The sequence below is a fragment of the Neoarius graeffei genome, chromosome 5 (genome assembly GCF_027579695.1).
Source record: "Neoarius graeffei isolate fNeoGra1 chromosome 5, fNeoGra1.pri, whole genome shotgun sequence".
Classification (NCBI taxonomy): Eukaryota; Metazoa; Chordata; class Actinopteri; order Siluriformes; family Ariidae; genus Neoarius; species Neoarius graeffei.
The window spans coordinates 82,795,217-82,808,952 of record NC_083573.1 but is presented as its reverse complement, the minus strand read 5'-3'; the positions used below and the strand labels follow the sequence as shown (position 1 = coordinate 82,808,952).

Here is a 13,736-nt window from a genome sequence, read left to right as displayed (position 1 = left end):
GGTAATAGGCTAACGTATTAATTCCTGTAATGGGAAATTCACACAACCACAAACATTTTCTTCTTTTCACATCCAATATCTGGCACAAAAAAAAAATTCACTATATTTGGATATCCAAATATAGTGAATTTTTTTTTTTGTTAATGGCGCGCGCACCGGAGCCAGTTAGGCGTGCAGGACTGACACTGTTCTGCGCAAGCGCAACACAATCGCACTAGAAAGCATGTTCAAGCTGCCAGTGTAGCTGCAGTCTTTTTAGTTGCGAATTACGAGTATTTCCACTTTCATCTCTATGTGATACACAAGTTTTGATCGGCAGAAAATCGGCATATTTTAATTTTGACCGGCCGGTCGCTGGTCATGGCCGATCACGTGAAAATCGGCCGATTCTGTCTGTCTGTGTGCGCGAGCGCGCATGAACGAGAAGAAAGAGCACTATGAATGAACGGAATGATACGCAACGGAATTTTTTTTTTTCAAAATCGCGAGTCTGATTGTGTGGCGATAGGAATCAATTGTGTGGCGCTGCGCCACACAATGGTCTATGTATGGGAAACCCTGAGGTGAAACAAGCCATCCTTAAGCTGCGAAAACAGAAAAAACCCATCCGAGAAAATGCTACAATATTAGGAGTGGCAAAATCTACAGTTTGGTACATCCTGAGAAAGAAAGAAAGCACTGGTGAACTCATCAATGCAAAAAGACCTGGATGCCCACAGAAGACAACAGTGGTGGATGATCGCAGAATAATTTCCATGGTGAAGAGAAACCCCTTCACAACAGCCAACCAAGTGAACAACACTCTCCAGGAGGTAGGCGTATCAATATCCAAATCTACCATAAAGAGAAGACTGCATGAAAGTAAATACAGAGGGTTCACTGCACGGTGAAAGCCACTCATAAGCCTCAAGAATAAAAAGACTAGATTGGACTTTGCTAAAAAATCATCTAAAAAAGCCAGCACAGTTCTGGAAGAACATTCTTTGGACAGATGAAACCAAGATCAACCTCTACCAGAATGATGGAAAGAAAAAAGTATTGCGAAGGCGTGGTACAGCTCATGATCCAAAGCATACCACATCATCTGTAAAACACGGCGGAGGCAGTGTGATGGCTTGGGCATGCATGGCTGCCAGTGGCACTGGGTCACTAGTGTTTATTGATGATGTGACACAGGACAGAAGCAGCCGGATGAATTCTGAGGTATTCAGAGACATACTGTGTGCTCAAATCCAGCCAAATGCAGCCAAACTGATTGGTCGGCGTTTCATAATACAGATGGACAATGACCCAAAACATAAAGCCAAAGCAACCCAGGAGTTTATTAAAGCAAAGAAGTGGAATATTCTTGAATGGCCAAGTCAGTCACCTGATCTCAACCCAATTGAGCATGCATTTCACTTGTTAAAGACTAAACTTCAGACAGAAAGGCCCACAAACAAACAGCAACTGAAAACCGCTGCAGTAAAGGCCTGGCAGAGCATTAAAAAGGAGGAAACGCAGCGTCTGGTGATGTCCATGAGTTCAAGACTTCAGGCAGTCATTGCCAACAAAGGGTTTTCAACCAAGTATTAGAAATGAACATTTTATTTACAATTATTTAATTTGTCCAATTACTTTTGAGCCCCTGAAATGAAGGGATTGTGTTTAAAAAATGCTTTAGTTCCTCACATTTTTATGCAATCATTTTGTTCAACCCACTGAATTAAAGCTGAAAGTCTGAACTTCAACTGCATCTGAATTGTTTTGTTCAAAATCCATCGTGGTAATGTACAGAACCAAAATTAGAAAAATGTTGTCTCTGTCCAAATATTTATGGACCTAACTGTATATATAAAATGCACTACATAGCAAACAAGTATCATGGTTTGGGCCAGTGTTGCCACATTAGAAGCTTTGTCACTAAATTTGATGACATTTTGTCCATTTCTGACCACTTATTACCACTGCTTCTTTTTTTGTCTGTGTTATTGATAGAAAGTGTCATAATGTGTAACTATGTAAATAATTAGCTAAGAAACAAGTTATAATGCATTATACCAGAGTTCAGGTGAATTTTGAATTATTTGTTTATACAACCGCACAGCTATTTTTTTGTATACCCACACAGTAGTTCCAACTATTACTTGAACAATTTATATTAATGCACTCGTTCTAATACGTTATCATTTCCACATAACACAGGAACTTGTATGAAGGATGTTAAATACAGTCTAAGAAAATGATTTAATGCTTTTTTAAGCGCCGTTTCAAAACGTAAAATGCATTATCGTTGACGTGGTGACTTTTTTTTTTATGGAAGGAGCTTGATGGAATGACTGTATTGTTGCTATGAGTGACAACAGGAACTAATTTTTCTCGCAGATGTTCAACAACGTTAAAACTTAACTATAAACCACTACAATACGCAGTGTGTCACTTGTTCAGAAATTAAACATGCACTCATTGATAAATCACTCGAGTATAAAATGAATAACACACTACAGACCATATGGCTATATGAAAACAATACACTTCCGGGTCGTAGCAGCACTCCGCTTTGTATTGTTCCACATTGCATCACCCCATTGTCTATTATTTTGTATAACTAACTCCATGGCAGGGTCTGTCGTATGTGATTCCTTACTTATTTTATTATTATTATTTTAAATTCTAATCTATTCTCTTACATTTTAAGTATCTTCACACAATCATACTTCTTCATGGAACATGTTTCGATATGCAAATTGCCTTTTCACGACTGAGTATGCATTAAATATTTTCCCCTGAAAAGAGACATGCGGTCAGTCTTGCATAAGCCAGTCTGTATAATTTGTAAGAACTGTGCCATTGTCGGTGGAAACCTGACCTTGTTTACATTCTGCCTCTTATCAGCAGAAACAAGAGGGGTTATTTATATCACAGGATATAAAGGTGAGAGGGTGTTTATATCAGTTGCAAGAAAAGGAGAAAAGGTCAACTGTAATGGAGTCTGTAAGCATGATATGTGAATCGTTCAACTAAGTAAAGAGTCCATCATTACTTTTAGGTAATACAGTCCATCATTACTTTTAGGTAATACAAATAAAGAAAAACATTGAATTTGAAAGCGTGTCCAAACTTTTGACTGGTACGCTCTATCTATCTATTTATCTATATTATATATGTATGGAAATTAGCTAGTACATTTCCTTCTGTAGACTTTGTTACACATGTTCAAACAGCTCCTGTGCCCTTATTGTAGCATTAAAGGTTGTTTTACAATCAGGGTACAAAGTTTGTGTCACAGGGGTCCAAAATTCAAATTGATTCAAACTGGTTCTTGTACCAGTTTTTAAGTGAAGGACAAGTTAAAGAACAGATTTCAGGTAATTTTTTGACATGTGTGTATGGTAGTTTTGTGTAATCTGCTATAAGATAAAGAAGATTATTGCCGCTTTTCCACTACCAACGTGGCCGAGTTGGGCTGAGCCGAGCCGTGCCGTGCTGAGTTGGGCTGAGTCGAGCTGAGTTGGGCTGTTGGAGTTGCATTTCGACTACAACCGCGCTGAACCGTGCTGGCTGGAAGTGGGTGGACACATTGGGTGGAGTTAGCGAAAGTGGGTGGACGTCACGTGATGTCGTTAGGCGGCGCAAACAGTGACATCAGTGAGCTTTTAAGCGGTAGTCTCACGACCCGGATAGTAAACAATAAACATGGAGGACATAGAGTCGTTAGTGTTGCTGGTCTTGGTGCTGTGGCTTGTTGTCACCGACAACGCCAACAGATACTGGCAAGAGCGTATAGATGAGGTGAGGCGCATAAGGCTTCAGAAATTCTCGTAATTCTTCTTCTTCCGGGTTTACAGATCCCAGCGTGCTCGCGGGGCGTGTGTGGGCATGTGAGGACACTCCTCCTCACCAATCAGTGCACAGGGGAGTGTCTGCTCACGCCCCTAGCCCCATTCGGCTCGGTTTGGCTCGCTTCAGCCCCACTCCAAAACCGTGCGAGTTTTGGGTGCTGAGCAGGGCTGAAGCGAGCCCAGTCTCGCCGCTCTGAGGTAGTCGAAACGCGAGCCGTGTCGGGCTGAAGTGAGCTGAAAAAGGGTAGTGGAAAAGGGCCATATGTGTAGCTTTAAGCAGGGCTGGGAGAAACAAACGAAGTGATTCTTGGAGAGGACATTTTTTTTGACAATTCAGAATCCACTACTTCCATAGTGCTTTTAAATCTAAGGCTGTAAGCTTTGTGTTAGTTGTCTCTAATATTTATGTCCCAATATCTTGACCACATTTTAGGATGAAAATAATCATTTTAGATATGTTATTTTATATTGAAAAATTAGCTGTCTCGGAGAGGACTTTTTTTTTTTTTTTGACACAATTACATACTAATTTGATCAAAATAGTCTGAAAACTTACCGGCATTCAACATTAAAACTTAACTATGTTCCCAGTGATATGGAACCTTAATTGTTTTATGGTATAAAGAATGATTTAAGTGCATCCCTTTTGGAGCTACCTGTGGTCAAAAAAGCACTTTTTCTAAAATGACACGAGTAATTTTGCTAAATACACTACCGTTCAAATGTTTGGGGTCACCCAGACAATTTTGTGTTTTCCATGAAAAGTCACACTTTTATTTACCACCATAAGTTGTAAAATGAATAGAAAATATAGTCAAGACATTTTTCTGGCCATTTTGAGCATTTAATCGACCCCACAAATGTGATGCTCCAGAAACTCAATCTGCTCAAAGGAAGGTCAGTTTTATAGCTTCTCTTAAGGCTACGTTTACATTACGTCGAATCAGCGGATCATCAGATTAACGTTCTTAAAACGATTCGCGTTGACACTAAAACCGTTAGCCGTGCACACAGCAACACCAATACGCGGATACGCTCGGCTCCGCAGGCATCCTGCGCTCCAAATCACTCCGCCCTGAACAGCGAGTGCCCTCTGGAGGGTGCGCACTCCGGCCCTGCGCAGCTCACAGAGCGCGCGAGTGAAGTGAACAAGCCACGATTCGGGACTGAGCCGCTGTGTGTGAGATCCCAGCGCAGATCACTTATTACTTGCAAGTGGAAGGATGGCAAGCCTAAAGACAATCATAACTACACAATGGGCAGTATTTGCATCAGTATTTGCAGTATTTTCATACTTTTATACTCTTTAATGAAAGGTGATACAAGGCGGAAGTCTGCGCCGTTTTTCAGCAGTCGCGTCACATGACCAACGCCAGCGAATCAGGAAGGTGGATGTCACAGTGACGTTGTCCAATGAGACGCCAGCTAGAGCTCAGCACAGCGTATTCGCGTATTCTCAATGTTTACACAGCACCGGAGCTGATACGATCTAGATTGAATACGTGGACGCTGGCGGATTCCCGTTTCCCCGCTTTTTCAGGGGGGTTAATGTAAACGGACAGTGCGTCCGCGAAGAAAACGAGACAGATACGGTCTAGTGTAAACGTAGCCTAAAGAGCTCAAGAGCAATTCCAGCGTTATGGACGTGACACTTGAACTCAAAATGGCAACAAATGACCCAGTGCATGTTTTATTGTCCCCCAGTATTTAAACAGGTGTTGCATATTTTAAGGCTGTACCATACTGGAGAAGTGATAGAACAAGAACAATTCCCATAGTACATCTAGGGCATGCCAGAAAATGCCAATAAAAGATGCGTTATGGATGTGACAGAAAAAGTATCACTTTTCTTGGGTGACTGTACATTTTTATCAAACTCTGAAATTGTAAACCTAATGTCGAAATGGAGATATCCATTTGATAGAGGGGTCCAAGGTGAATATTAAAAAATCTTCGTTTAAAATATTTTGTATTTCATGCAGAGTTTCGGAAGGAAAAGTCAGCGTTATGGATGTGACGAAATTCCGTTATGGATGTGACGCGTCTGAAATAGACATGGCATATGTTTAGAAAATCAGCAATTTAACCACCATAACCCTTTGAAAAACTCTCTAAATATCAGCTAAAACTATCAAAGTTCTTAAATAATATTTAGGATGGCTATTGTTTTGCTGTCTTGTGGATTTTAGCATACATTTCTGTGGCTTGTGGCAATAATATAGAATTGTACATGATCAAAGTTGATTTTAGCTTGGGTTTTACATTATAAGAAAGAAAGACTGACATATTAAGGCGAAGGGAACAATTCTTGTGACAAATTGGTTCAACTTATTCACATCTGTAAAATACAGGCCTAGGTGAGATCTCTGGGAGTGGTTTTGATGTATTACATGTTGCTTTATTTTTGCATGGTGAGGTTGACATTTACATGGAATTGCCCTCAACTGTTTTCAGCTGTGCTAACATGATTGTACAAGGGTTTTCTAATCATCCATTAGCCTTCTGAGGCAATGAGCAAACACATTGTACCATTAGAACACTGGAGTGAGAGTTGCTGGAAATGGGCCTCTATACACCTATGGAGATATTGCACCAAAAACCAGCTAGAATAGTCATTTACCACATTAGCAATGTATAGAGTGGATTTCTGATTAGTTGAAAGTGATCGTCATTGAAAAGAACAGTGCTTTTCTTTCAAAAATAAGGACATTTCAAAGTGACCCCAAACTTTTGAACGGTAGTGTATGACATATATTGCCATACATTCACCAAAAATAACGTTATCACCAAATGTTTTTTTGCATGGTAAATAGAGCTATCACAGGGCTACAATAAACAACCAAGTTTATTTAGTCAAGCCGTTTGATATTGAAGATAAGTGTTAAATGTGATTTTTAGCTTGCGGACCCTGATTGTAAAACAACCCTTAACCATTTGTGAATTGGCAGGTCTGTCACTCGGCCCTGTGCTATGTTGTTATTATTATGTTATTGGACCTTTTTCCCCCTCTTATCCAGATCAGCAGTCTTTTCTTCGGGTGATGTTTCAGCTGTTAATGGCAGTGTGTGTGTGTGGTGTTTGGAGCGGTAATGTGTGCGCTACCTGGCCGGCTCTGAGCGCTGTCCTCACGGCCACATCCAAGCACTGTGCAGCCCAGCAGCTCTCTGCCTCCGCGTCCGAGCTCATGGCGGAAACTGAACGGATTACAGGCGGTGTGTCTCCACGCTCATGGTTCACCGCCTCGGGCTGGAGGACACGAGTTTCCGCGGTGACTTTAAAGCAACATGGAGTCTGGACATGGATGTGCTCGGGTTAGTCCTGCTGCACGCCTGTGTGTTTCACCTCTGTGCGGTCACGAACACGCTGGATAGAGATAAAGCTCACAGCACTGCCTGAAACATCCCAGAACAACAAGCCGAATTTGGTTCTAAACAGAAGACTGAATTCCAAATGGCGCAGTGAACCCTACAGAAGTGCACATCACACACACACACGATGGCTTCTCCACCCTCTTTAGTGCACTGTGTTTCCTCTATGTGTCATTTGGGATTAATCCGAAAGCCAATGGACTAGTTATTTCTCACTGGAGCTTTCATGAAAAATAGAAACTTTTAAACCTTTTAAAGGCTTTTGCATTTTAATCTATGCAACTGTGCAGCAAGTGAACAGTGAATAAATACACAAATAAAAATGCTCGTATAGACATCAAAAGTTGTCGCATTGAAATTAAAGCTAAAAAAAACTAAAATATTAAGACTTAGTGTTGTGTCTCATTATGATATTTATCAAGGAAATTTATACATATTAAAGCAGGGCTTTTCAAAGTGTGGGGCGCGCCTCCCCTAGGGGGCGCCAGAGTTCTTCAGGGGGGGCGCAACGTGAGGAAAAATAAACCAGAATAAGTTACTATTGTGGACATTTATGCTGCATTCATGTGCTCTGGGAAGATGATATTTTCCAGTTGGGAAGTGGTATTTACCAGTGTGTTGTGTTCACATGCTTTTGTTGTTGTTGACAAATTAAAGATGGTGGACCAGATTCAAGTTAGCAATAGTTAGTTAGCTATCGTTAGCAATAGCGTCTGCTCTGGATAGGTAAAAACAAACCATAACAACACATTTTTAAAGGAAACGGATTTCTAACGTATTATATTACACTTGTTAATGACGCAACATTGCATAGACACAAAAAACTACCTACTAGTACTAGTAAAAAAAAAACTTTAGTAGCGTACAGTGCTTAACATTCAAGTGTCTTGTACCGCTCGCCGCCATGTTGAAAAGGTTAAAGTTCATCTCATCTCGGCAACTCGTGTATCAAAATTTTCTACGAGTTGCCCAGTGGAAAATACCACAAGAGGGGGTGTTCATGTGTGCTTCCCATGTCGGCGTTTGGTATTTACCATAATTCCCATAGCACATGAACGCAGCATTAGCGAACTTCAGCTAGCTTTTGCCAGAGACAAAATGGATCGATTTTTAGGACCTAAAGCTACAGTGAGTGAGGAGACAGAGTCTGGGCCAAGCAAAAAAAAAAAAAACAAGGAAGTATGACCACGATTATTTAAAGTTTGGATTTTCATGGACTGGATCTGAAGATGCTCCACTGCTACAGTGTGTTGTCTGCCAAGAGGCGCTAGCTAACGATGCTATGAGATGTTTAAAATGTGTAAAACAAGATGTTTAAAAAAAAAAGCACAGATGTTTAAAATGTGTAAAAAAAAAAAAAGAGGTTTTAAAAAGCACAGATGTTTAAAATGTGTAAAAAAATGTTTTAAAAAGCACAGATGTTTAAAATGTGTAAAAAAAAGAGGTTTTAAAAAAGCACAGATGTTTAAAATGTGTAAAAAAAAAAGGTTTTAAAAAGCACAGATGTTTAAAATGTGTAAAAAATGTTTTAAAAAGCACAGATGTTTAAAATGTGGAAAAAAGATGTTTTAAAAAAGCACATGTTTAAAATGTGGAAAAAAGGTTTTAAAAAAGCACAGATGTTTAAAATGTGTAAAAAAAAAAAAAAGAGGTTTTAAAAAGCACAGATGTTTAAAATGTGTAAAAAAGATATTTTAAAAAAGCTCTTGTTGCTTGAATGGTCCTAGGAGCTATGTTGTCGGGGGCATTATGCCCCTGTTAGGGTTTCCCAAGGCAGACAGGTCCTAGGTGACAGGCCAGACCAAGAGCAGTTCACCAAAAACCCCCTATGGAGAAAAAATCCAGGACCGTGACGTCGCCCGGTACGACGCAGCCGGGGCCCCACCCTGGAGCCAGGCCCGGGGTTGGGGCTCGTATGCGAGCGCTTGGTGGCCGGGCCTTTGCCCGTGGGGCCCGGCCGGGCTCAGCCCGAAGAGGTGACGTGGGCCCGACCTCCTGTGGGTTCACCACCCACAGAGGTAGCAGTAGGGGTTTGGTGCAGTGTGGATTGGGTGGCAGTCGAAGGCAGGGGCCTCGACGACCTGATCCCTGGACACAGCGGCTGGCTGTTGGGACATGGAATGTCACTTCGCTGGGGGGGGGAAAGAGCCTGAGCTTGTGCGGGAGGTTGAGAGGTACCGGATAGAGATAGTCGGGCTCACCTCCACGCACAGCTTGGGCTCTGGAACCCAGCTCCTCAAGAGAGGCTGGACTTTCCACTTCTCTGGAGTCGCCCGTGGTGAGCGGCAGCGGGCTGGTGTGGGTTTGCTTATAGCTCCCCAGCTCAGCCGCCATGTGTTGGAGTTTACCCCAGTGAACGAGAGGGTCACCTCTCTGCGCCTTCGGATTGGGGAGAGGGCTCTTGCTGTTGTTTGTGCCTACGGGCCAAATAGCAGTATAGAGTATCCGGCCTTCTTGGAGTCCCTGGGAGAGGTACTGAGGGGTGCTCAGACTGGGGACTCCATTGTGCTACTGGGGGACTTCAATGCTCACGTGGGCGACGACAGTGACACCTGGAGGGGCGTGGTTGGGAGGAACGGCCTCCCCGATCTGAACCTGAGTGGTGTTTTGTTATTGGACTTCTGTGCTAGTCACGGTTTGTCCATAACGAACACCATGTTCGAGCATAGGGGTGTCCATAAGTGCACGTGGCACCAGGACACCTTAGGTCGGAGGTCGATGATCGACTTTGTAGTCGTTTCATCTGATCTCCGGCCCTATGTCTTGGACACTCGGGTGAAGAGAGGGGCTGAGCTGTCAACTGATCACCACCTGGTGGTAAGTTGGATCCGCTGGCGGAGGAGGAAGCTGGACAGACCTGGCAGGCCAAAACGTATGGTGAGGGTCTGCTGGGAACGTCTGGCCGAGCACTCTGTTGGGGAGGTCTTTAACTCCCACCTCCTGGAGAGCTTTTCCCAGCTTCCGAGGGAGGCGGGGGACATTGAGTCTGAGTGGACCATGTTCTCTACCTCCATTGTGGACGCAGCTGTTCGGAGCTGTGGCCGCAAGGTCTCCGGTGCCTGTCGTGGCGGCAATCCCCGAACCCGGTGGTGGACACCGGAAGTAAGGGATGCCGTCAAGCTGAAGAAGGAGTCCTATCGGGCCATGTTGACCTCCGGGACTCCTGAGGCAGCCGACGGGTATCGGCAGGCCAGGCGTGCTGCAGCTCGGGCAGTTGCGGAGGCAAAAACTCGGAACTGGGAGGAGTTCGGGGAGGCCATGGAGAAGGACTATCGGTCGGCCTCGAAGAAATTCTGGCAAACCGTCCGGTGCCTCAGGAGGGGGAAGCAGTACTCTGCCAACACTGTTTACAGTGCGGGTGGGGAGCTGTTGACCTCGACTGGGGACATTGTCGGGCGGTGGAAGGAATACTTTGAGGATCTCCTCAATCCCACCGTCATGTCTTCCACTGAGGAGACTGAGGCTGATGACTCAGAGGTGGACTCGTCCATTACCCAAGCCGAAGTCACTGAGGTAGTTTGCAAGCTCCTCGGTGGCAAGGCACCGGGGGTGGATGAGATCCGCCCTGAGTATCTCAAGTCTCTGGATGTTGTGGGGCTGTCTTGGTTGACACGCCTCTGCAACATCACATGGCGGTCGGGGACAGTGCCTCTGGAGTGGCAGACTGGGGTGGTGGTCCCTCTTTTTAAGAAAGGGGACCGGAGAGTGTGCTCCAATTATAGGGGAATCACACTTCTCAGCCTCCCAGGGAAAGTTTACTCCAGGGTACTGGAGAGGAGAATTCGACCAATAGTCGAACCTCGGATCCAGGAGGAACAATGCGGTTTTCGTCCTGGTCGCGGAACACTGGACCAGCTCTATACCCTTCATAGGGTGACTGGCCCTTTGTCACCGGTTCTGTTCATAATTTTTATGGACAGAATTTCTAGGCGCAGCCAGGGGCCGGAAGGAATCCTGTTTGGGAACCACAGGATTTCATCTCTGCTTTTTGCGGATGATGTTGTCCTGTTGGCTTCTTCAAACCGGGACCTTCAGCATGCACTGGGGCGGTTTGCAGTCGAGTGTGAAGCGGCTGGGATGAGAATCAGCACCTCCAAGTCCGAAGCCATGGTTCTCGACCGGAAAAGGGTGGCTTGCACTCTCCAGGTTGGTGGAGAAGTCCTGCCTCAAGTGGAGGAGTTTAAGTATCTCGGGATCTTGTTCACGAGTGAGGGAAGGATGGAGCATGAGATCGACAGGCGGATCGGTGCAGCCTCCGCAGTGATGCGGTCGCTTTACCGGTCCGTCGTGGTGAAGAAGGAGCTGAGCTAAAAGGCGAAGCTCTCAATTTACCGGTCGATCTACGTTCCGACTCTTACCTATGGTCATGAGCTTTGGGTAGTGACAGAAAGAACAAGATCGCGGATACAAGCGGCCGAAATGAGTTTCCTTCGCAGGGTGGCTGGGCGCTCCCTTAGAGATAGGGTGAGAAGCACAGTCACTCGGGAGGAGCTCGGAGTAGAGCCGCTGCTCCTCCACATCGAGAGGAACCAGCTGAGGTGGCTCGGGCATCTTTTTCGGATGCCTCCTGGACGCCTCCCTGGGGAGGTGTTCCAGGCATGTCCCCCCGGGAGGAGGCCCCGGGGAAGACCCAGGACACGCTGGAGGGACTATGTCTCTCGGCTGGCCTGGGAACGCCTCGGTGTTCTTCCCGAGGAGCTGGCCGAGGTGTCTGGGGAAAGGGAAGTTTGGGCTTCCATGCTTAGACTGCTGCCTCCGCGACCCGGTCCCGGATAAGCGGAAGACGACGAGACGAGACGAGTCTTGTTGCTTATTTGCTCTCTGAGGGGGGGCTGACTCTCCCACACTTTTGAAAACCCCTGGACTAGTTATTTCTCACTGTAGCTTTCATGAAAATAGAAACTTTTAAACCTTTTACTTTCAAAGCAAACCTTTTAAAGGCTTTTGCATTTTAATCTATGCAACTGTGCAGCAAGTGAACAGTGAATAAATACTCAAATAAAAATGCTCGTATAGACATGAAAATTTGTTGCATTGAAATTAAAGCTAAAAAAACCCTAAAATATTAAGACTTAGTGTTATGTCTCATTATGATATTTATCAAGGAAATTTATACATATTAAAGCATTTAGCATTAGATTAATCAACAGCGGCATCTTGTGGCTATTGAGCGAAATGCAACCGCCTCATCATCCAGTTCGGCTCACATTGCAAGCAGTTACAGTAGGGGGGGTTATTTTAAGAATTTTTACTTTTCCATGTTTTACCCCCCCCCAGAAATATGGAGATGGTCCATCTATGTGGGAAAATGTCAAATTTTATTAAATTGAACCTTGCTAACCCCCCTGTACATACCCTCTGAAAGTTTCCATTCTTACAATATGACAAAATACATTACAGGGCTGTTTGATATTAGAATGCTGCTTTTTTTTAATGTGTTTTAAAGTTATCGATGAATGTGAACCTCTTCAGGTATGCCACTAGGTACGACTACAACATTTTCAGTGCAGACGATCATTATTTTAAGGTCATCAGCTTAGTGGTAAGTAACCTTACATTCAAGTAAATTAAATATATGGTAATTCTGCTCTTTTTCAGCAAGTTTTAAAGTTATTGATGAATGTCACACTCTTCAGTAATACCTCAAATATGAACTATTTTTAAGCACAGAGGATCATTACTTAAGGTTACTAATTTAGTTTTAAGACCCAGTATGCACAAATGATTCATATCTGAATTATATCTCACAATGTATTAAATAGTCATTATTTGTATTCTTGCAGGTAAATAATGGCTTCTGTTGTAACACGGTCAAAAGCTAAGAAGATACGAGGTGTAGTAGAGTACATAGAGCAGGCTGAGTTCCCTTCTGAGATGCTTCCAACAGGGAAGGACATCATTCAGAAGATGCTCTATCTGCTGCGGCCGAAGCGTGCTGGTCAAGCACAGAGATCCAGGGATGCTGCTGCTCAGTTGCTGGCAGAACTTGTTCAGGAGCCCTGGTTATTTTGTAACTTATACACCATTCACACCAGACATATAAAGAAGCATATCTTGAAACTTTATGGAGAATTTGTTACTCTGATTCAAACCCATAAACAGAGACAAAATGAGGGTTTCTAACAACTCTTTTTGTGAGAAATAAATATTACTGTGATTTTTGATGTTATATTTAAGAGTTATTTCCGTTAATGCTTATATTAGTGAAAAAGGCAGTTTTTGACTGTTTGGAGGGGTTATTAACTTCAGAGGGTATGTACAGGGGGTTAGCATTTTTCAGTTGGCCAAATATTGGTATTTCCATACTTAGATCATCTCCCTATTTTGGAGGGAGTAGAAAAAAAATTTTGGTCTAATCCCCCCCATTAGGAAATGCCAAAAGGCAAAAACACAGCTTCAAAAGTAAATAAAAAGTGAATCAGTCAAACAAGGAGATATAAAATGTCCTGATTTTCACACAGCCCCTTTCCCCTGTCTCACTGTGCACTCATTCACACTCAAAACAGCACCATCACTATGTCCCAAATGAACACACAAAGACAGGAAC

At 43.6% G+C, this 13,736-nt stretch overlaps 1 protein-coding gene across 1 annotated transcript in view; it reads right to left on the bottom strand.

Moving 5' to 3' along the window:
* The window catches only part of impa2 (inositol monophosphatase 2), a 35,126-nt gene extending 27,831 nt beyond the window's left edge, over positions 1-7,295 (bottom strand). Inside the window, exon 1 of the mRNA XM_060922464.1 lies at positions 6,924-7,295. Within this exon, the coding sequence (XP_060778447.1) occupies positions 6,924-7,007 (84 nt within the window). The 5' untranslated portion in view covers positions 7,008-7,295. The remainder of the gene's footprint in view (positions 1-6,923) is intronic.
* Between the last annotated feature and the right edge of the window lie 6,441 nt (positions 7,296-13,736).